Source organism: Paramisgurnus dabryanus, chromosome 5, assembly GCF_030506205.2.
Source record: "Paramisgurnus dabryanus chromosome 5, PD_genome_1.1, whole genome shotgun sequence".
Classification (NCBI taxonomy): Eukaryota; Metazoa; Chordata; class Actinopteri; order Cypriniformes; family Cobitidae; genus Paramisgurnus; species Paramisgurnus dabryanus.
In genome coordinates, this window is record NC_133341.1 from 33,735,280 (window position 1) to 33,756,785 (window position 21,506).

Genomic DNA, 21,506 nt, shown 5'->3' on the forward strand with positions numbered 1-21,506 from the left:
TGTGTACATGGCAATCTAACAGCTACAGGTTGTTCCCGGAGCCATCGCACCTCATCTAGCAGCGATTTTGGCCACAAATTACAAGGAAAGTACTCATAAACTAATGACCCAGGCCATCGTATACATTTAATGAATGTGTGTGTGTGAGTATTTTTGGCTTCTCTCTTTATCTCATTGTTTCTTTTCATTCCTCATTCCTCCAACTATTTAATTCTTTTCATTCTTTCACACCAGACATGATGCATATCATATTCTCTTCCAAATATTTCAAAGATTTTAAGGCCAAATTCAATTGAAATGACTTAATCTGAAACAGCTTAGTAATGTGTGTGAAGACATCACAATTATTATTTTAATTTATGAACAAACCTTGTTTTATGTATAATGCTTTGGCAATATTGTAAGTGACACAATCACGCCAATAAAGTTTCTTTCAATTGAAATTAAACAAACCCGAAACGTTTCAATGTTTATTTATTTTGCACATAATTCAGTGATGTGAAATAGAAAACAAAATGCAAACAAACGCATACTGTACATGCTCTCTCTCTTTCTCTCTCTCTCTCTCTCTCTCTCTCTCTCTCTCTCAGTAAAGGGAAACCTCACCTATAAAAGCTCCTCCTGGACGATAAGTCGATGACAAACAGAAACTGAAGACAGAACTTCTGACAGCTGCCATGAATCTACACCTCCTCTCATCTTTGCTGCTCTGTGCCGGTGAGTTTGACTTTATCCATCCTCCTCATCCTCATCCTCCTCTCACATCTCTCAACCTCAGGGTCCACAGGGTCATGGAAAACTTGTGAATTTCAAAAAAGATTTAAAACTGGGATTTTGTCAGGCCTCAAAAACAATCTATAAAGTCAAGGAATAGCCATGGTAAAAGACATTTTATTCTTAGCCTCACCTCTATTTTGCTCTTTATGGGTGCAACCTGCAAACATAACAATAATAATAATAATGCATTAATATCTTATGAATTTGCCTCCCTAATATAACTGGGAAAGATTTCCTAGTTTTGGAGCATAAGATGAAAAAGGCCCTGTCACCCCTGGAATAAAGCGGTGATTTGGGAACAGCTGATAGACCACATTGAGAAGATCACAGATTGACAGATACTGCAGAGTCAGATCATGCAAAGCCTTGAAAATGAAGAAAAACAGGAAAAACCATTATGATGTGATAGATATTCATTAATCCAAAAATGTGACAACCCTAAATTCTTTCTATGCTCAGTGTAAATTCAATGCATTTCATTTAAAATGACTCAAAAAGAGTCATTAATGGATAATAGGATATTAAACTTTCTCCCATGTTAATACTCTCTGTGTGTAATGTTGGTTTTTAAATGCAGCGACTCTATTGTGCTTGTGTCTTCAGACAGGCCGGGCTGTGAGAGATTGCGTTGGCTTGTAGTAACACGTCTCTAAATAGCTGTAAACTCAGACTCGTCTCTTTCAGATAGGTGTATGTGAGAACGCCGCAAAATTTCAACCTGTTGTCATGGCCAACGTCACAAAGCCCGTATTGTTCAATGCAAAGGACAGAGGATTAGGGCGTCACACCGCGGTGTTAAATATATATTTAGCTTTCCGAAATATGCAATCTAACGTTAGAAAGGTCATCCCGACGCACAATAATAGGTGTGTGCATGTTTCTTAAGAATGAAATTTCTTTGACAATTACACAAACTTCCTGTGTGTGGCACAGTTCAGCGTTTCAGAGTTTTTATCATTCATATACGGACACAATGATTTACATCTTTAAAAAATGATTTGGTCACCCAAGAAATTTGCTTCAAGAGTCTGAATGTCTGTGTTTTTGCAAGGTTGCACAGCACTAATAAAGTATTACTGGCACCTGTTTACAACTAACTTACTGTAGATTAACAGTTTTTTACAGTCTTTTTTTTACAGAATAAAACTAAAATAACAGCCTCATGCAAAGCATTCTGGGAACCAAAATCTGAAGGAAAAAAACATGATGAGGATTTCTGGTTTGCATGAGGCTTTTATTTTAGTTTTATTCTGTTAATGTTTATTTAACAAACTGTTGTAAATAACATACATTTAAATCTACAGTAAGTTACTGGCAAACAGCTGCTAATTTTTTACAGTGAAGACGACAGTGGAAATGGTTTTTAATTATAAATAAAAATGTCTTAATTATTTACAAGAAAGAGTAAGCGCGTATGCGTAAGGTCAAACGTTTATTTATTTTTTTATTTAAATTTTTTTTAAATGACTTAAAAGTTTGACACCTTTATGTTTGACTTGTATAAGCACTGCACACAGTAGATGGTGAACAGATGTTTATAGCAGGTCATGACTAGTCATTGATTAGTTTAAAGCAGTCATACTTTAACCAATCAACATCTAACAACAGAACTTTCTATTTTGTAAAGATAAGCAGTTGTGTATTAAAAGAAGTGTTGCATTATTACACACAGCCACTTTTTTCCATTCATTCCTGTCTGTCTTTCTTTCTTTCTTTCTTTCTTTCAGTCATTCTCACACATGTGTATATGCTGTAGTTTGATGGGGTGTTTACAGGATGACTCAATACAGCAAAATGAACACCTCTTTATCTGTGCTAATTGATGTTAAATATGTCATTAAGATGCAATTACGAAAAGTTTTATCCTTTTTTCCTATCTGAATTCAACCCAGCATTCCTCACAATATTATCATACGTTTGAGCTGTGGCCTTGTGTGTGTGTTTGTGTGTTTTCATGCAGTTTGCAGTGGAGTATTTTTCATAAATGTGACCGCCGTTCAGGCGTCTGCGCTGGATCATGTGACTGTGATGTCAGCATCAGGGGAGGGGCTTCAGAGTGCTGTGGGTGAAGATTTAGAACCTGAGGATGATCAGGATCCATCAGGAATGTTTAATGACCCGACCTCGCTTAGAGGTACTTACCCTAACCCTAACCCCCCCCCCACGCACACACACACACACACATGCTTGACATGTCTGGCTGTAGATGTCTATTAGTTTTACTTATTACTACACCTTAACTCTTTAAAAACATCTTTTGACATTAATGAATACGCCCTATTCATAATGAAGATATAATGAAAATCAATCACTCTGAAGTTTCTTTTGCTGTTTTCTTTTAGTACATCAGGTCAATAAAGAAGAGGAGACGACTCAGAAACGCTCCGGACGCAAAAAGAACAAAGGAAGAAGAAAGAATAAAAACAGCACTCCTTTTCAACCCAATCACACATCCACACATAAGATCCACAGCACCACAGCTGATCCGTGTCTGACATCACATTTGGATTACTGTATTCACGGACACTGCACGTATCTTCACGACCTGAGAGAACCTGTCTGCATGTGAGTTCATCTAATAAATAAGAATTAGTTTGATGTCATGTCAAGCCACTGTATTTATAAGATAAGAGCCAGGGTTTAATTCAAGTAACTCACAGATGAGCTGCTGCACTGAATGAAACTTTAATGCATTCACAGTTTTTGAGATGACTGCATCTTTTATAGCTTATGAAGGAATATTAATACAGAATGAAAGATTCTCTAGATTTCTTTAGGGCAGCACTTTCAAATCAGATGCAGGACAGGTTGAAATGTATGACAACTCCTCATGTAAATCTGATCTGTTTCACCAGACAACATTAAAAAATGTTTTTCCTATGACAGAAACATTGCTTGATTTCATGAATTGAGGATGAATAATTTGGACAGCTTATTAAATCCATCACTGAACTGTGCTGTTGTTTTTATGTGGATTTTTTTCAAATGGACTGTCTGATTTTTCAGATGTAAGCGAGGTTATGACGGTGAGCGTTGTGGTATTCAGCTCCTTCATACGTCAGGCGTGCCGGACGACAGCGGTTCGCAGACGACCCACACTGCCCTTATCATCATGGCTGTCGTCCTGTCAATCATCAGCTGTCTGGCCATCTTACTCATCATCTGTGTGCAGTAAGTGTACAGTACAGTATGACGTTCAGTATGTGCGTCTGTAAACTACACACAGATACTGTATATACAAAACACAATACATCATTCATAGCTTGAATATAAAAGACATCTATTATGTGCAGCACATACACACTGTTCATTAAAAGTCTGAACACACCTAGGCATTCTTCATTGTTTACTCTTTTTCACATTTTAGCATAATAGTAATGTCTATGAAATTAAAGTATTTAAAATGGGGTTCAACCAGAAGTAGCCGGTCTATTTGTAGTTGAGACTTTATGAGGTCTCAGTGTGTATTTTCTGAGACCCTATCACAGAGAAGCTGTATTGAATTGATGGATGTGTGTGTTTGTATTGTTTGATTATAATGTTGTTGTTGTTTTCAGCTATCGAACAAACCATCGCTTTCAGGCGGCTTTCCTGAGTTCTGCTGATGAGAGACAGAATCTAGAGAAAAAAAACATTATATTATGAAAAGAGGAAGAGGTGAGACCCAAGACAACACATATCACACACACAGTATTATAAATCTGATCAAAATGAATCAGCACAGTAAATCCATGTCTGTTATTTTGTTTCAGGTGTAACAGCATTAGATATCACAAGATCTCACTGGCACTACAGATTTATTGCACATAAAACATTGTAATGTATATTTATTGTTTGTACCTATTTATTGAAAAATCATATTATTTCCTACACTTTAGTGTATGTGTCTATTTTGATAATAAAAAGCAGTTCATTTGATATTTATTTACCTAAATGGAATAAAGAATAAATTATTTTAGTTTGTGTTATTGTTATTTCAATTGAGTTCAAACTGGTTTTAATTTAGTTAACATGCTTTCTTATAAGGACCAGGAATAAACCACAAAAAGGGCTATGAATAATATTTCTAATAAATATTTAAAACTTTTGATATTGTCACTAAGAAGATGAGGCTAGTCAACTTTGAGCAATAAGTATTATTATTATTATTATTATTATTATTATTATTATTGTTATTATTATTATCATCATCATCAGGTGTAAGCAGAGACAGGTGCAGCTCAGTATATTGCACTTAACTCCTGCAAAAAGTTCATTTTTTTAGCAAACGCTTTAAGTCCTTATGAAAGCTGATGTTTATTAAGATTATATAGAAGAGACTTAAGAGCTGTGAGATCTTCAGAGCAGAAGAGAAAATATGTTTGGTATGTTAATGTTGGGCAGAGCAGGTAACCTGATCTCCAGTGATTCCCTGACATGCAAAATATGTTGCAACAATGTTTGTGGTTGTTGTGATGTTACTAAAGATGTTCTGAAGTTTCTTTTTTAATGAAGTGTTTGTGCAAGGTTTTTAAATTGTGCCACTCATTCACATACAGTTTAATGACTGAGGGACTCAAGTGAAGTTTGGTTCCCTCTGCTGGACACGTGAGCGGTGTGAGGACGACACGTGCAGTTGTGAACATTAATTCATTTTCTGTCAAATAAATCTGCAACACTACAAAAATATCCAAAAGATGCCTTATACGTTTTTTTCTAAATAAATGAATGATCATTTATGTTAATTAAAGTTAATTATTCAAGTTTTGTGTGACAGTGTTAAGTGATCATTATTGTACCTAGATTTTTACGGTAATTGTTCTTGACAATGCTTATTTTGATAATGCGCATTGTGTGTACGTTTATTACAGTCTATGGTACGGTAGTGCGCGCGCTCAGTCTGTTCTCCGCTTCTGATTGGCTTGTCGCACTTTCGGTTCTCCGTTTATAGAGACAGAGCGTCGATATGCAAATTTGAAAACCACGCCCACCGGGGGGGAAAACAATCCAACCGTCTCCATTGACTTTGTATTGCGAGAGGCTGCCTCCTTGTCATTTCTGGCTTATAACAAAAAACAGAATAATGCCTAAAAGCTGCTGTGTGACAATATGTACAGCTAACAAGCCAAAGAACCCAGAAATAAGTTTTTATAAGCTGTCGAGCCGTAAAACCCAGCTTTTAAGGAGAATAAAGTGGATCGCCGACTACGTTTCCCCCTAGTGGACGCAGTTCTACTAATAGAAGTACTATGAAAAGTTGCCTGTTTCCACTTTTGTTTCTTTAAACGCTCGTTTTATGAGGTCGACAGCTTAAAAAAAACTTATTTCTGGGTTTTTTGGCTTTTTAGCTGTACACCTTGTCACACAGCAGCTTTTATGTATTATTCTGTTTTTAATTTTAATCTGTAAATAAGTTTTTATAAGCTGTCGACCCCAAAAACGAGCGTTTAAAGACACAAAAATGGAAACAGGCAACTTTTCATAGTAATACTATTAGTAGAACTGCGTCCAATAGGGGGAAACGTAGTCGGCGATCCACTTTATTCTCCTTAAAGACAGGGTTTTAAGGCTCGACAGCTTATAAAAACTTATTTCTGGGTTCTTTGGCTTGTTAGCTGTACATATTGTCACACAGCAGTTTTTAGGCATTATTCTGTTTTTTGTTATAAGCCAGAAATGACAAGGAGGCAGCCTCTCGCAATACAAAGTCAATGGAGACGGTTGGATTGTTTTCCCCCCCGGTGGGCGTGGTTTTCAGGTTATGACGCGCGGCGCTCTGTCTCTATGATTGGGCAATGTCGCTTTCAGTTCTTTGCGCCTGATTGGCCTGTGGCTCCCTCTGGCCTGTGGCTTTTGATTGGCTGCTCGCGCGTGTGTTAGAATGTTGCGTCTCTCTCTAGAATCCTCGCGACTGTCATTCACGCCGCACGCTAGAGATCAGACCTCATCAGACATCAGGCTAGTATATTCATATTTATCTTTAATATGACTTTTATTCTTTTCTTACTGTGATTTTCAGGCGTGTAGATGACAGAGTGAGGTCTGATATCGGAGCTCTGCAGTGCGTATATGGAGATTTATGGGTTAGCTTAGCTGTAACGTTAGATCAGCTGTTATTGTGCTGGGTGAACGAGATCAGACTTAACACATGATAACAGATCTGTTTAAAGATTTTGTGAAATGTTTTCATCATTTGGTCTTTATTTACGATTGTCAATAAATCGGATTGATAACATTAACATTACCTGTTGAGCTGTGAGTTGATGTGAATTTTAAAGATGCTTCCTGGTTAAAGATAAGCTGGCGACAAAACGGCTGTAGGTTCAAAATCCCAAAAACGATAATTGTGAATTATTATAAATAATGGTAAGACTTTACAATAAGATTGTATTATTAAATATTAACAGATGCATTAACTAACATAAAGACACAATGAACAAGATCATTTTATTAGCATTATCAATCTTTTTTAACGTCAATACAGTTAATCATGTGTTACACAAATAATTCTTGTTATATTAATCTATTCTACCTAAATACATTTACTTTCAATAGTAGATAAAGATCTTAGCTGGTAACTAATATCTGACAGAGAAGATGAATGAATGAACATTGTGTCATTTTGACAACTTTTCTAGATGTGTTACTGGATAAAGATCTGTGGGCTGATAACTAAAGGTTTGATACACTCTTAACCTATATCTATAAGGTATTACATTCACAATTACCTTTATGCGTTTACAGGTTCAGACCTCACAAGGGTTCATCTAGCATTTCTGTACTCCGATCAGATGGAGTAAAAACTGTTGTGCAGTTCAGCTTAGGACTCTGATGATAAACTAAACTTTAGGTTTACTTGAACAGCTGAGCTGGATGATGTTGAACAGGTCTGGTGTGACCTCTTGTTCAGTCCCTTAAATAACCTGTGTCACTTGTTAAAGGTTAAAAGTCACAGGAATGAAATTGATGTCTGTCATTGTTGATGATGTGAGACTGAAACACATTTGAGATGATGGATGTTTAAGAAAGGAATAATTGACGACGGTCAGGGCTCCAGACTGCCCCCAAATGGTGGCATTTTGCCCCTAAAATTTGAGAGTGTGCCACTGAATTTTACATCCAGTCGCACATGTGCAACCAGTAAATTTGACCTTTTTTCCAAAAGTGCACAATAAAATGTGACAATGAATTTGAAACAGCACATTGTACTTTCTGCATCTATCATTAAAGTATTTATTAGTAATACAGTGGAAATTAGTAGAAATGTGAATATTTGGTTAGCATGTTGATTTACGGTGTGTGCCCCTAAATTTTCTGTTTGCGCCCCTAAAATTTTCAGTTGGGGGCCACTGTGCTCCTAGTGATAAAAGTTAGTCTGGAGCCCTGACGGTCCATTGAATTATAAGAAAATAAAGCACACCCAAGTTACACCGCGGGTCACGGGTATGCATTATTTTCAAATAACTTAAAGGACCGGAGTAAATTTTTCCTCTTATACCACGGTTACCACAAACCTTGCTCTGGTGCCTATTTTTAAGACATTTGACAAGTTAGGTGTGCAGTTATCAGAAATAAATGCATACCCACGAAACATTTCTCAGCCAATCAGAATACAGCATTCAACAGACCCGTGGTATAATGGTGAAAAATCTCTACAGTACTATATCTGTTTTATTCAGATATGGATCATTCTGTTCATTCATTAAAATCACACTTTAACCCAGTTTACTGTCAGTTGTGTTATTCTGTTGTGTGTTTCTCCTCTGTTGTGTACTTTGACTTTAATGATTCAGAAGGACATATAATAAATCGATAAAGAGAAGCCAGGAGTGCTTGTGAAAGGGATTGGCTTTCTGTTTCTGAAGGTTTCACTTCTTGTATGTGAAGGAAAAGCAGGCGAGAATGCTGCTGACACAGCCGACTGCTTACATGAGAACATTCTGTCTGATCTGATTGTGTTGTTGTGTAGTTGTGTAGTGATTGAAATATATATGAAACATTCAAGTCATTTGAGCTAAATGAGACTGTTGTGTAAAAATCTGAATGAATAATCTGATAACAATTCAGTTTTTTTCTGTATTTTGTGTGTTTACAGGTGTTTGTGTAACCATGCTGTCCAGACTGAAGCCGTGTGTAAGGCCGTGTGTGAGTGCGTGTCGATGGGTTCACACTAAAGAAAAGGGAAAACCTCTGATGCTTAACCCACGAACCAACAAGGTTTGACTGAACACAAGCTGTCTGTATATGTATGTACGTGTGTCTGTCTGTCTATCTGTCTGTCTGTCTGTTTGTTTGTAGTTATTATGTTCAGCAAGAAATACACAACTTCTATAGTAGTCTGATCTTTTAAACTATGAATGAATATTTGATTCTCTCTGTTATGTCACACAAAAGTGTTTTATAAAAGTCTACGTTCTGTGTTTATGTTTCTCTCTGGAGCGCATTAGGAACGTGACTCAGCAAAAGACACACACACACACACACACACACACACACACACACACACACACACACACACACACACACACACACACACACGTGCACACATGTGCACCGACATATGGCACATGAAGTTACTGTAGTAGATGGGTGTTTCACACAACCTGACTCTTATTGGTTGCTTTGATTTTCTTCCTGTAGACACCACAGCTTGGATTTCATGCGCACACGCACTCAAACAGACACGCACACGCACAAACAAACATATGCATTCATACGCACAGACTCAAGCAGACACACACACATCAGGATGTGCATATAAAAATGCATTGTGTCTTCTGCAGTTCAGGTGATATGAGCAGATTCTGGTGTTTGTTTTAGGGGATGGCATTCACACTGAAGGAACGTCAGATTTTAGGAATTCACGGCCTGTTGCCGTCGAAGATTGAGACCCAGGACACACAGGCCATGCGCTTTCAGAAGAACCTGAGGAAGATGTCTGATCCACTACAAAAGTACATCATTCACATCACTCACTACTGTACTGAAGTCACATGACCTGATGAATCAGAGCCTATCGTGTGATTAAAAGAACACACACACATTTTGGGAATTTAGCTTATTATTTGTAAAGTCACACCATGTAAAAATAACAAGGTCATAAGAGACACAGCCATCTTTTAACAGTATACATACTGTGAACTATAAGATGGCTGTGTCTCATATCACCTTGTTATTTGTACATGGTTTGACTTTACAAATTACAACATATAAATAGGAAAATGTTGGCGTTATTTTGTCACTTATTGGCAGCAGTATGCTAGCTGGAGCCATTCACTTCCAGTCTTTGTGCTATGCTAAGCTAGCAGGGGCTGCATCAGACAGAGATACAGCATGCACGGAGATGAGAAAGGTATGTATGGACTTATCTAACTCTGGGGGATACGGTGAATAAGCTAAATTACCAAAATGTGGGTGTGTTCCTTTAACAACTGCATGAATGATGAATGTTAAATATGATGAAATATCTGAATAAATATTGTTTTTTCTACTTTTATATTATTGTAACTTTCCCTAAAGTCATCAAAGGTCATGCAGGTAAGGTTTTTTATTGTTTGAACAGGTACATCTATCTGATGGGGATTCAGGAGCGTAACGAGCGTCTTTTCTATCGTGTGTTAATGGAAGACATCGAGGCTCTCATGCCTATCGTCTACACTCCAACCGTCGGCCTCGCCTGTACGCAGTACGGTCACATCTTCCGGCGGCCCAAGTAAGAGACACTTCCGCTTCAGTAGTGAACGTTGTGCACCTTCTTCCTTTGATAAGACTGTATTAAACATGATCTGTATAAGTGATTGGCTGATATTGATTATGTAGGTGTGGATGTGTTGATCTGCTCATGGTTGTGATGTCATTACTTTGTTGAGTTCAGATAAATATTTTTCTTTTGTTTTAATGAGCACAAAGTGATAGTGATGATCTTTTCTTCTCCACAGAGGTCTGTTCATCTCCATTAAGGACCAAGGACACATTCGCTCCATTCTGGATAACTGGCCAGAAACCACCGTTAAGGTTGATTTGATTACACAGACGAGTAATCTTCATCTATGTAGACGGTAGATATCAGTGTGTTTCTGTGTCTCTATAGGCTGTGGTTGTGACAGACGGTGAGCGTATCTTGGGTCTGGGTGATCTGGGAGTTTATGGGATGGGTATTCCTGTAGGAAAGCTGTGTCTCTATACAGCGTGTGCTGGCATACGTCCTGAAGCCTGCCTGCCCGTCTGTATTGATGTGGGCACTGATAATGAGGTTAGTGGACGATCTGTTCATTATCAGCTGTGACGCTCACATGCAGATTTGTGCTGATTTTGTGTTTTCTTGTGTGTTTTTACAGAAGTTACTGAGAGATCCGTTCTACATGGGTCTGTACCAGCGGCGCGATCGCTCTCAGCGTTACGATGACCTCATCGATGAATTCATGGAGGCCGTGGTTGATAAATACGGACAGGACACGCTCATCCAGTTTGAAGACTTTGGAAATCACAACGCCTTCCGCTTCTTGAAGAAATATCGTGAGAAATACTGCACCTTTAATGATGACATTCAGGGTGAGGATCTGTACTACAATACCTTTAAATCCATCACATATCTGTTTTTATTCTCAACACTATGTACATAATAAATGTTAGAAGTTAGAAATGAAGCAATGAATATGATTATTGATTAAAACAAATCTCTATTCAAACTGAGATTTCATGCTGTTCCCACTGATCAGTAGACTTCAGGTTCTTGTTTATATGTCATATTTACTTCATCACTTTTGCATTATATATAATCCTCTTATGAAGTCTGACGTCATGCAGCGCTTCTGGGTTCAAACTATTCAAATGCCATAGGGAAATAACAAAACAATCATGCAATACACTCGTATCATAATGCAAAACGAACAAAAACACCACAGCCTAATTTTTATCTTCATAACAAAATCTGAGAGACCAAACATGGACTGATTTATTATTAATATATCGCTGTCTGTGTTTCTGTGAGCTGTGTACACTGTGAGTTTATAAAATATTCACTTAAATGTGTGATAGGATTAAATAGTGCTTATAAACAGCTGTTTAAATAATAAATGTTTAAAATAATCCTCTATTGAAATAAGTGATGGCTTGGACATGGAAACAGTATTCTTATATCATGACTTAACAAGTGAAGTTTCATATTCAGCATTTGTACTTTACTTGCACATGTCACATACTATTCAATATATAAACTTTATACTTTTTTCATTTATGTTTTACTTTAAAAAATAAAGAGAGATAAAAGAGACGCTCACGTTCACAAAATATTCTCAAGACACTCACTTAACACAAAACTCTGTTTACACACGAGATTAATCTGGCAAATGTGAGCTCTTCTTTTATCATAAACCCATTTGAAGCGTCTGCAGCAGGCATTTATTTTGACATGACGCGTGATGCACTTAGGTTCACATGACGCTCTGAACACATATTTTGACATGTTGAGTCACATCCACGACGGGCTAAAAACATGTTGTGACGAGCTTCACATTGTGTGCCCTCAAAAAAAGAAGTCATCAGCTGCCACTGTTACTGACATCTGTACACATGACAAATAAAACTTAACTCTTTGTTTATCTGTATGTTTGTTTGTCTATAGGAACGGCAGCGGTCGCTCTGGCAGGACTACTCGCAGCTCAACGTGTCATAGGAAAACCAATAACTGAACATAGAGTTTTATTCCTGGGTGCTGGAGAGGTAAACAGAGAGAGAGAGACTTTTTGGTTAGATGGAGTGATGAAGAGACACACGCGCACACACACACACACACGCACACACACACATTCTGGTTTCCATGTTTTGTGGGGACATTCCATAGACGTAATGCATTTTATACCATACAAACTGTATATTCTATTCCCCTTACCTGCCCCATTCCCTAACCCCAACCATCACAAAAACCTTTCTTGTACCTTAGATTTTCAAGAAACATCATCTTGTTTGATTTATAAGCTTGTTTCCTCATGGGGACATCAAAATGTCCCCACAAGGTCACAAAAACACTGGTATTCCTATCTTTGTGGGGACAATTGGTCCCCACAATGTGATAATTACCAGGTACACACACACACACACACACACACACACACACACGCACACACACACACACTAGAGCTTTAAAGTTCAATGTCCTGTGTGTATCTTAAGCTGATGTCATTTTCATTTTTTTATTTTTTAGGCAGCTCTTGGGATTGCTAACCTGATCGTCATGTCGATGATGGAAACAGGAATGTCTCAGTCAGATGCCAGGAAGAGGATCTGGTTGTTTGACAAATATGGTCTAATTGTAAAGGTGAGAGGATACTCTGAGTATGTGTAGGCATTAAGGGCTCTGTATACACCGTATGGTATACGTGGTTGTCATATGAAGAGTTTGGTTCCAAAATTTTAATTCATTAATTAAAATGCCATTTAATAAAAACAAATGAGTTACTGCCAAAATCAGTATTGTATCAGGTCAGTATTTAAAAGTAAATTCTTAATTTTACACAAAATACATTATCTGCCGTGTTATTCTGTCATCTTTTCTCCCCCTTTTTTCCCAAAATGCAATAAACGCCACTCCTCCTTTTCTACAGAATGCAATAAATCCACTCAACCAATCACAGTGCACCATTCCACACAATGTTAACAAACAATGGCAGCGCGTTGAGTACACAGAATTCTAGTTTTCCTCATCTTGTACTTCGTGATCAACAAACAAACAAAACAAAATAATACTTTAATGGCATTGATAAACCTGTGGTGGTTTTCTGTGACGGGAAAGAAACGTAAGCCTGTCGCTTGTTCTCCCGACAGCATCAAGCTTCTCTCGTGCTAACACATTGACCTCAGGTGTCATCTTATCAAAACATTTCCATAATTTTCAATCGAGCAGGACCAAACCACTTAACAGCTGATCACTGTGAAAAATGTTAAGCAACGACATCAAGTATAACCGCAGCAATGACAGTGAGTGTTATTAATATGATAAAGTGTTTTGATTAATGATGACATTAATGTTTTATTTTTAGTCAGTGTATACCACTACTCAACTAAATGAATATAAAATGGCAAAGATGAATGCACATTTATATATTGATTCAATAGATTTATAGCATTTTGTGAAAAAAATGTTTAGTTTTTATAATAAATCTTTGAAAATCAAGTTATGGATTTGATTTTTTTTTGTTTTTATAACCTAAGCATGCTATGTGAAAGTTTGTAACAGAAAATAGTGGTTTTTATCTTGTCACTTTCTTGGTATAGAAAACACATTTTTGCCGAAATTAGTTAAAATGGATTTATTGCGTTTTGGAACCAAACTCTTATACTTCTGCGTCTACATCCAATTACACATGCAGACCGCTAGTTGGCAGTATACACGCATTTAACACACAGTAGCAGTGCAACAACCAAAGAAGAAGAAACACACAAAATTTGGCTTTGTGCACGTCAGGCTACGCACAGCCTACATATAACCTACGGCATAGCTATGGCGTCGAACCTACACACGACTATAAATGACACCTTACGGGTTTTAAACCAAATAAACAAATTTGATTAAATGAATCAGATCATTAATTCCGCTGTAGATGTTTTTAAGATTGTGATTATTGATTATATGTGTGGAGAGTTTTATGTTAGGATTGTGTTATAAAACCGTATCAATATAGAGAATAATATCAATGTTTGTGTGTGTTTGTTACAGGACCGAGCTTATGAGGTTGACAATAATCAGGAAGCTTTTGTTCACGATGATCCAGGAGATGTCAGAAGTTTCTTAGATGCTGTCAATGTTATTAAACCCACAGCTATCATTGGTAAGACAAACTCTCTCTCTCTCTCTTTATCTATCTGATACTAAAGTCGGATCTGTTTAATCTTTAAACCGATTAAACTTTAGCAGGACTGAAGTTTACTTATAATGTTATTCAATGTCAGTCAAGGTCATTTAGTGCTTTATGATCTCTCACTGTCTCGATGTAAATGATCTCTGGATTTATGAGTAGGCAAAACATATCAAAGCAGTAACCAAACATCATTTTTTCATGTGGTTAAGTTGAAACTCAGAATCCAGTAACTGTACAAAGCAATGCAAATTGAAGTAAATAATGCCATTATTTATATGATATAGTTTTGAATAACTACAATAAACCATAGGAATTGCAATAATGTGTGTCAGATATTTATACTGATTCACGTAGAAATAATTGAAATGTTTTTGAATATTCAGGTGTGTCCGGCGCCGGGCGACTCTTCACTCATGATGTCATCAAAGCCATGGGCAGCTTTAATGAGCGACCAATCATCTTTGCTTTAAGTAACCCGACCGCAAAAGCTGAGTGTACAGCAGAAGACGCCTACAATCTCACACAGGTAACGTGACTTTATCATCATCAGATGAATACATTTATATTTACAGACACGTGACTTTAATCCATGAATGATGTGTCTCACTGCAGGGTCGCTGTTTATTCGCCAGTGGCAGTCCATTTGGACCCGTGACGTTAGAGGACAGCACAATTCTGACCCCGGGACAGGGCAACAATGCTTACATATTCCCAGGTTATTCAAATAGTTCTAGTTATATGTATTAATAGATGGTTTAGTGCTTAACCATATTCAGAAGTTGCTAATAATGACCAGTCCCATTGATAATGATAAGGTAAAGATTAAAGGTGTAGTTTGTGATTTCAGGTGTGGCGTTGGCTGTGATTCTCAGTGGAGTTCGTCATATTAATGACACGGTCTTCCTCGAGGCAGCAAAGGTAAACATCTGATCACATTATTAACTTTACATCTCTAGATATATTCTGCATAGACTGTGATCAGTGATTAATCATTACAATCCCAACTATTTGATCCTGAATGATCTGTTTTAACTCAGCTGTTTAAGTACTACTAACAGATCCAGTTCATTAGATCTCTCTCATGTCAGGGGATTAATGACTCCGTCCATTACTCAAACAATTCAACTCAGTTCAGTTCACATTTATGTAGAATACAAATAAAACACAACAAAAAGTTCAACAGTAGATCCGTTTATAGTTCAGACAGTGCTGGTGTCATCTTTCAAAAGATTTTCAACTAGTTGTGTTCTGTCTGACTTCATCTGACTAGCAGTAGATTCAGCTCAGCAGATGTTTTTATACTAAACACAGATAGTGGACATTTATTAAAAAAACCTTGAGAGATGACCATTATAAACTCATATCTACATCTGAAGACAATACAGCATTAACATGAGACAGAACAGAACTATCATCTATACATCTATACATCTATCTGTGTTGTGTCTATACTCATCTCTCAAACACACACAGACAAGTTTCTTTTAATGAGCTCAGATCTTTAATTACGTGCATTCAATAACATTTGTCAATGTTTGTGTTTCAGACATTGGCAAATCAGCTTACAGATGAAGAGTTGAGTCAAGGTCGACTGTATCCACCCCTGTCTAATATCAGAGAGGTCTCCTTACAGATGGCTGTCAAGGTAACACACGTGTGTGCGTCTGTGTGCGTGCATGTGTGTTTGTGTGTTTGTGTGTGTGTGATGAAGACAGTATGGAAGTTAGGATGAGTGTATAAGGTAGAGCCCTGCATTTCAGCCCAAGCCTGACCTTTAACGCCCCTTGGGTCGGGTTTCGGGCCAATTTTAACGTCACAGCTGTCACGTGGGTTGGCCCTCTGGCTTTTTTAGGCTTCTCCATATTTTTATATTTTTCAATTTAATAAAAAGAACCTTTTGACAGACATTGCAAAACAAACATAGGAATACATTTAACCTATAGCACAAGTCCGCTATAAGCACAGCCAGCCAGCCACACATTTACAATGCAGCTGTTGCGTATTTAACAGCAGGACCTTTAACGCATCGGGAAAAGATTATAAAAGAGGACTAGATTAAAACCTTGGATACTGCGCATAATCTATGCACACAGCATCCAAGACATAATCTATAAAAGACTTCTCCCTGTATTCATGTAAGAAGGCTGTGTCATTTTTTTCTTATTGTGTATATATCAACTTTTTTTCTTAGTTTAACTGTTGGATGGATACATAAATAGCCATGGTCTGTGGTAAAGTCCTTACATAAAAAAATGCATAGCGAAGTTGTAAGATAAGGCAACCTGCATATTTATTTTGTTTCATGTTTATTTTGTTTTGTTTTGATTGTATAGCCCTTTTTTTATATTTCTGCACCCGTAGCAACCTGCCTCTGCTTTTAAAAAATTGCGTGTTTTGATCATAAACATTTAAAGCAACATTGTGATATGCTATTTTATATAGATGTTATTATAGGCAAGTTAAGTGTTGATTTGAGAGGCTCAATTCATCAAACATGTTGTCAATTTGCTGTCGGCCGCTAACTGTTTGGTTATTGTAAAAAAAACTTAAACAAACAAAAAATGCTCTAAAATGTAAGTTAAAAATATATATATATATAACTATTTTGCCCAGGGACGTGCACAGGAGTTTTTAGGGGCAGTTGCTCTGACCTAAATAAAGGGCACCCCCCCCCCCTAAATTTTTTTTTTAAACTCAATGCCTAACAGGGTCTTTATTAAAATCAGCAAACATGTTTGCCTAATGCCTACCAAAAAAAGTGTAGCCTAGGCTGTTTGTCTGCAAGCTGTAGCTAGCTGCTACCTGTCTGATTATTTAGGCTTAAACGTGACAAACTCAGCCTAGATTCATGAAGATTTTAACAGAGGTGGAAAAAGTAGCCAAAAACTTTACTCAAGTAAAAGTACAAGTAACTAAATAAATAATTACTCAAGTAGAAGTAAAAAAGTATGCAATGAAAATAATACTCAAGTAGCGAGTTATTAGTTACTCATGAAAAAATAAATCTAGATATACACGCGCAAACACACACACACACGCGCGCGCGCGCAAACACACACACACACAATACAGTGCCCTCCATAAGTATCAGAACTGTAAAGACAAGATTTTTCTTTTTGCTGTGGAGACCAGAAATTGATAAATATCAGTATGTCAGAAGTTTAGAATGTCACATTTTATTAACCTTTGTTTATGTTTTAACACATACATGCTTTAACAACAAAGAACAACAGCATTAAATGCTGACTTATGTGTGTTGTACACAAATGCACATAAGTGAATCAAACTGATCCTACACATTTTATGCTTTTCATGTGTAAACAATCAGGACACAGCTCAGTGACCATTAAAAAAATAATAATATGACAGATTCTGTACTTTTGTCTCATGTTCATCTTTTAATGTTTAAACATTTCTTGACTCCACTACAAACAGAAGAATACTTATGAAGGGCACTTCTACAGTATGTGTAAAACTGCAACGTACACAAAAAGTACAGAAAAAAGAATACAAACACAGAATAGACAAGCATTTCAAATTAACAAATTAACTCTAGTGTCAATGTTGATGTAGCTTATAGTTGAAATATCAGACAAGTAAACTGACAACAGTTTTGCATATGTATAAAGTTGGAATCTCCTAAGATGGTCTGAGGACATTGACAGTTTACACTTACATAAAAATGATTTTAGACAAAACTCATGTTTTCTTACGTTGTCATGTCACGTGTGTTTTGTGAGAATCACTTACATCATATACAGTACAGTATACAGCGAATCAGACGTCAATCATCGATGGATTTTCTTCAATCTGTGCTACAATGCTTCTGGAGGTTGCACGCGTTTAACTGTGTCTGACGATGGACGAACAGGTCGCCTGTATGTGATGGCGGGTACATGTGTGAAGTTTTGCTTTTAGTTAAAAGATTGGTAAATTCATTTCCACGTCACCCAACACTGGTTATATTCTTCGTGTTTCTACATAGGTTACGAGTAAAACAGCTTCGGACGATTCCGTTTTTGCAGCGATCTGAACAATTCTTTCAAACTGATTCGCAAACCCATTTAAAACGTTTGGCCCATTCGCTTTCTAAAGATTCGACTCAAAAGACTCATTTATTTTCAACACTTTGTAAGGAATCGACTCAAACGAGTCATTAATTCGCAAATGCGCCAGAAACACAAGATAGCAATTTAAAAATAAAATACAAATTTCGTAATTAATTAAAATACAGTAACGAAGGAACGCTGCATAGTGTAAACAAAGTAAAAGTACAATTTATTTTTTTCCACCTCGGAAGGGCAACTTGAGTCGAGAAGGGCATATGGGCAGTTGCCCGGGCAACCTGAGCAACCCCCCTGTGCACGTCCCTGATTTTGCCATTTAAAACAAAACTGAACTGCTTTAATTGCTGCAAGAGTAGTACAGCTGTGAAAGGAGTTATTTTTTGCTTTGTCTGTGGATTTCTTTTGCAAAATCTATGCAGAATTTAGCAGAATGATATAAAATGTTTTACAACAATCCGAGAGATTGTGCACTGTGAATTTTACAAAACAATCAAATATTTTATAACTATATTATACATTTTATTAAAGGATTACCCTGAATTAAACTGGACCAATATGAACCAACAGATAATGTGCTGTCACAACCATAGAGTTTTATATAAAATACATATATTAACACTGTAAAAGTAAAAAGAAATGGCTTCTCATAATGAATGTAGAGTATATCAAGATCATTTCATCAGTTTTACAACACAATGTGTGTGTGTATATATATATATATATATATATATATATATATGTATATGTATATGTATATGTATATGTATATGTATATGTATATGTATATGTATATGTATATGTATATGTATATGTATATGTATATGTATATATATATATATATATATATATATGTATATGTATATATATGTATCTTGTAAACAGATTTAAAATAATAAATAATTTTTGCGTCACGAAGCAACAGAGACAATAGAGATCTCATTAACTTCTCTGCGGTTTTATTTCAAGTTTTACTTATTTAATATCAAATTCTTTGTGCTTTCTTTCATAAAAAACGTCACAGCAAACAGCACAGACTTCTACTCACAAACACAAGCGATGCATTGACTAATTATCTGCGTCACAGATTCCTAATGGGGAGGATTAAAAAAGTCGGACTCAGGCTGAGAATTCTGATAAGCTGCCGGACAAGAACCGGGCTAGGGCTTAAGCGTCTTGGGCCGGGCCTAGATTTCAGGCCTGTGCAGGGCTCTAGTATCGGGTGGATGTGTGAATCAGATATTGTGTTTGTACGTCTGTGTGTAACGAAGTTTGTGAAATGTTTTGTTGTTTGCAGGTGGTGGAGTTTGTGTATTCACAGGGAATGGCTTTCCGCTACCCAGAACCTGTGGATAAAGACGCTTACGTGCGGTCTGTTGTGTGGAACACCAATTATGATTCATTTCTGCCTGACATATACAACTGGCCCGGGGTTTCTCACAGCCCTATAGTCGAATAAACAAACACAAACCATACAGAAACAGAAGAAACACAAAAGAGTTAGACACTCCATATTTCCTTATTGTCTATTCTGGTATTTATATATAATAATATAGAGATATATTTCTGAGTAAGTTGTTTATGACTGAATCTCCCACATCACATTTCACTCCAGATTGAAACAGACTTTTATTTTGCAGTCTATTTTAAGGAGTTAAGGCTGAGTAATCTTCTTTGGATTTGGAGATGAACTGTGTGACCTCTATGTGTTTTACTGCGGGCCGTCCTGTGTGCCTTCTCACTCCTCATACGATGTTTTTATACAGTACTGTATGTTATTTTTAAGATGAAGTTTCACTCCATATTTGTTTTCTGATGTGTTTGTGTTGAATCTCCTCTTTATTGACATCAGAGCTGAAGGTTTTATCATATTGAACATTATTATTATTATGCTTATAAACGCATAGCACAGTTTATAGACTTCTTACACTTACCGAGTTGCATCTGGACATGTAGGATCCGCACACTGTCTTTAAATCAGGATAAACAGATGTAATGTACCATCAGACATATAAACACACTTTTGTGATTTCTCCTGTGATAAAGACAGATTACTGAATGCTACTGTATAAAACAGATGTCAAACAAACATGAATAATATTACAAACCTGACAAGAGAATGGCACAATCATATATTCAGATAGTTGTGTAGTATCATAACTAGAGCTCAACTTATACTGTTGTGTCACATTATACAGCTTTACATCTTATGTATTTAATAGCCAAAGATCAGAGTAAATGAACAAATAAAAAATGTATCAAATCTCATGAATTATATTTTATCTTTGACAAGACTAGTTAAGACATATCTCATCTAGAACATATGAGCAGTCAGCCAATAGTAAGATCTGTGTTTACACCAGCTTGATGTCATTCATTATTTCTGTCTGCTAGAGATGATGAAAAGATGCATTGTGGGTAGAGAATATTTTGCTATGTGATTTAAGACCAAACTGTACCGTCAGATATGTGTTGAATAAATGCTTTTGGTCTCATTTCTGTTGTAGTCCTGGTTGAACTTTTTTTAAGTCATTCAAATGATAGAGACTCGCTGTAGATGAGCAGATGATGTCTGATGATGACTAAAACTCTAAATGATCTATTTCAGCCCCTTTCTGACCATAAGTATAAAATATTCACTTTCTCAACCAATGAAAAAAAGTTCTGTGAATGAATTTGTTATTAATATTTGAATATAATTATGCAGTGTTAAAAAAAACATTAAATCTTTTATCAGGATATGAAACTCTCAGATCAATCACACATGAACTGTTCAAACACATTTCTTGCGCTTTTGTCTTTGTTAAAGGCTAGAAAACAAATAAGCAAC

The 21,506-nt window shown here is 36.5% G+C and overlaps 2 protein-coding genes and 1 long non-coding RNA gene across 3 annotated transcripts; 2 read left to right on the plus strand and 1 right to left on the minus strand.

Annotated features, from left to right (window-relative positions):
• Positions 1 to 656: 656 nt before the first annotated feature.
• On the plus strand, positions 657 to 4,680 carry areg (amphiregulin). Its single transcript, XM_065251226.1, has 6 exons — positions 657 to 717; positions 2,738 to 2,911; positions 3,120 to 3,342; positions 3,784 to 3,948; positions 4,335 to 4,434; positions 4,530 to 4,680. The coding sequence occupies exons 1-5, from the start codon at positions 678 to 680 to the stop codon at positions 4,420 to 4,422; spliced, it is 690 nt and encodes a 229-aa protein (XP_065107298.1). The 5' UTR covers positions 657 to 677; the 3' UTR covers positions 4,423 to 4,434; positions 4,530 to 4,680.
• On the minus strand, positions 3,805 to 8,836 carry LOC135732846 (uncharacterized). Its single transcript, XR_010526830.2, has 3 exons — positions 7,485 to 8,836; positions 4,348 to 4,395; positions 3,805 to 3,939 (listed from the first exon to the last, which is right to left on the minus strand). It is a non-coding gene; the product is annotated as an uncharacterized lncRNA (long non-coding RNA).
• me2 (malic enzyme 2, NAD(+)-dependent, mitochondrial) lies at positions 6,618 to 21,171 on the plus strand. Its single transcript, XM_065251225.1, has 15 exons — positions 6,618 to 6,714; positions 8,852 to 8,973; positions 9,577 to 9,710; positions 10,319 to 10,468; positions 10,695 to 10,770; positions 10,847 to 11,008; positions 11,094 to 11,307; positions 12,380 to 12,477; positions 12,959 to 13,072; positions 14,471 to 14,582; positions 14,996 to 15,138; positions 15,225 to 15,327; positions 15,460 to 15,530; positions 16,159 to 16,257; positions 19,974 to 21,171. The coding sequence occupies exons 2-15, from the start codon at positions 8,866 to 8,868 to the stop codon at positions 20,133 to 20,135; spliced, it is 1,746 nt and encodes a 581-aa protein (XP_065107297.1). The 5' UTR covers positions 6,618 to 6,714; positions 8,852 to 8,865; the 3' UTR covers positions 20,136 to 21,171.
• The last annotated feature ends 335 nt before the right edge of the window (positions 21,172 to 21,506 follow it).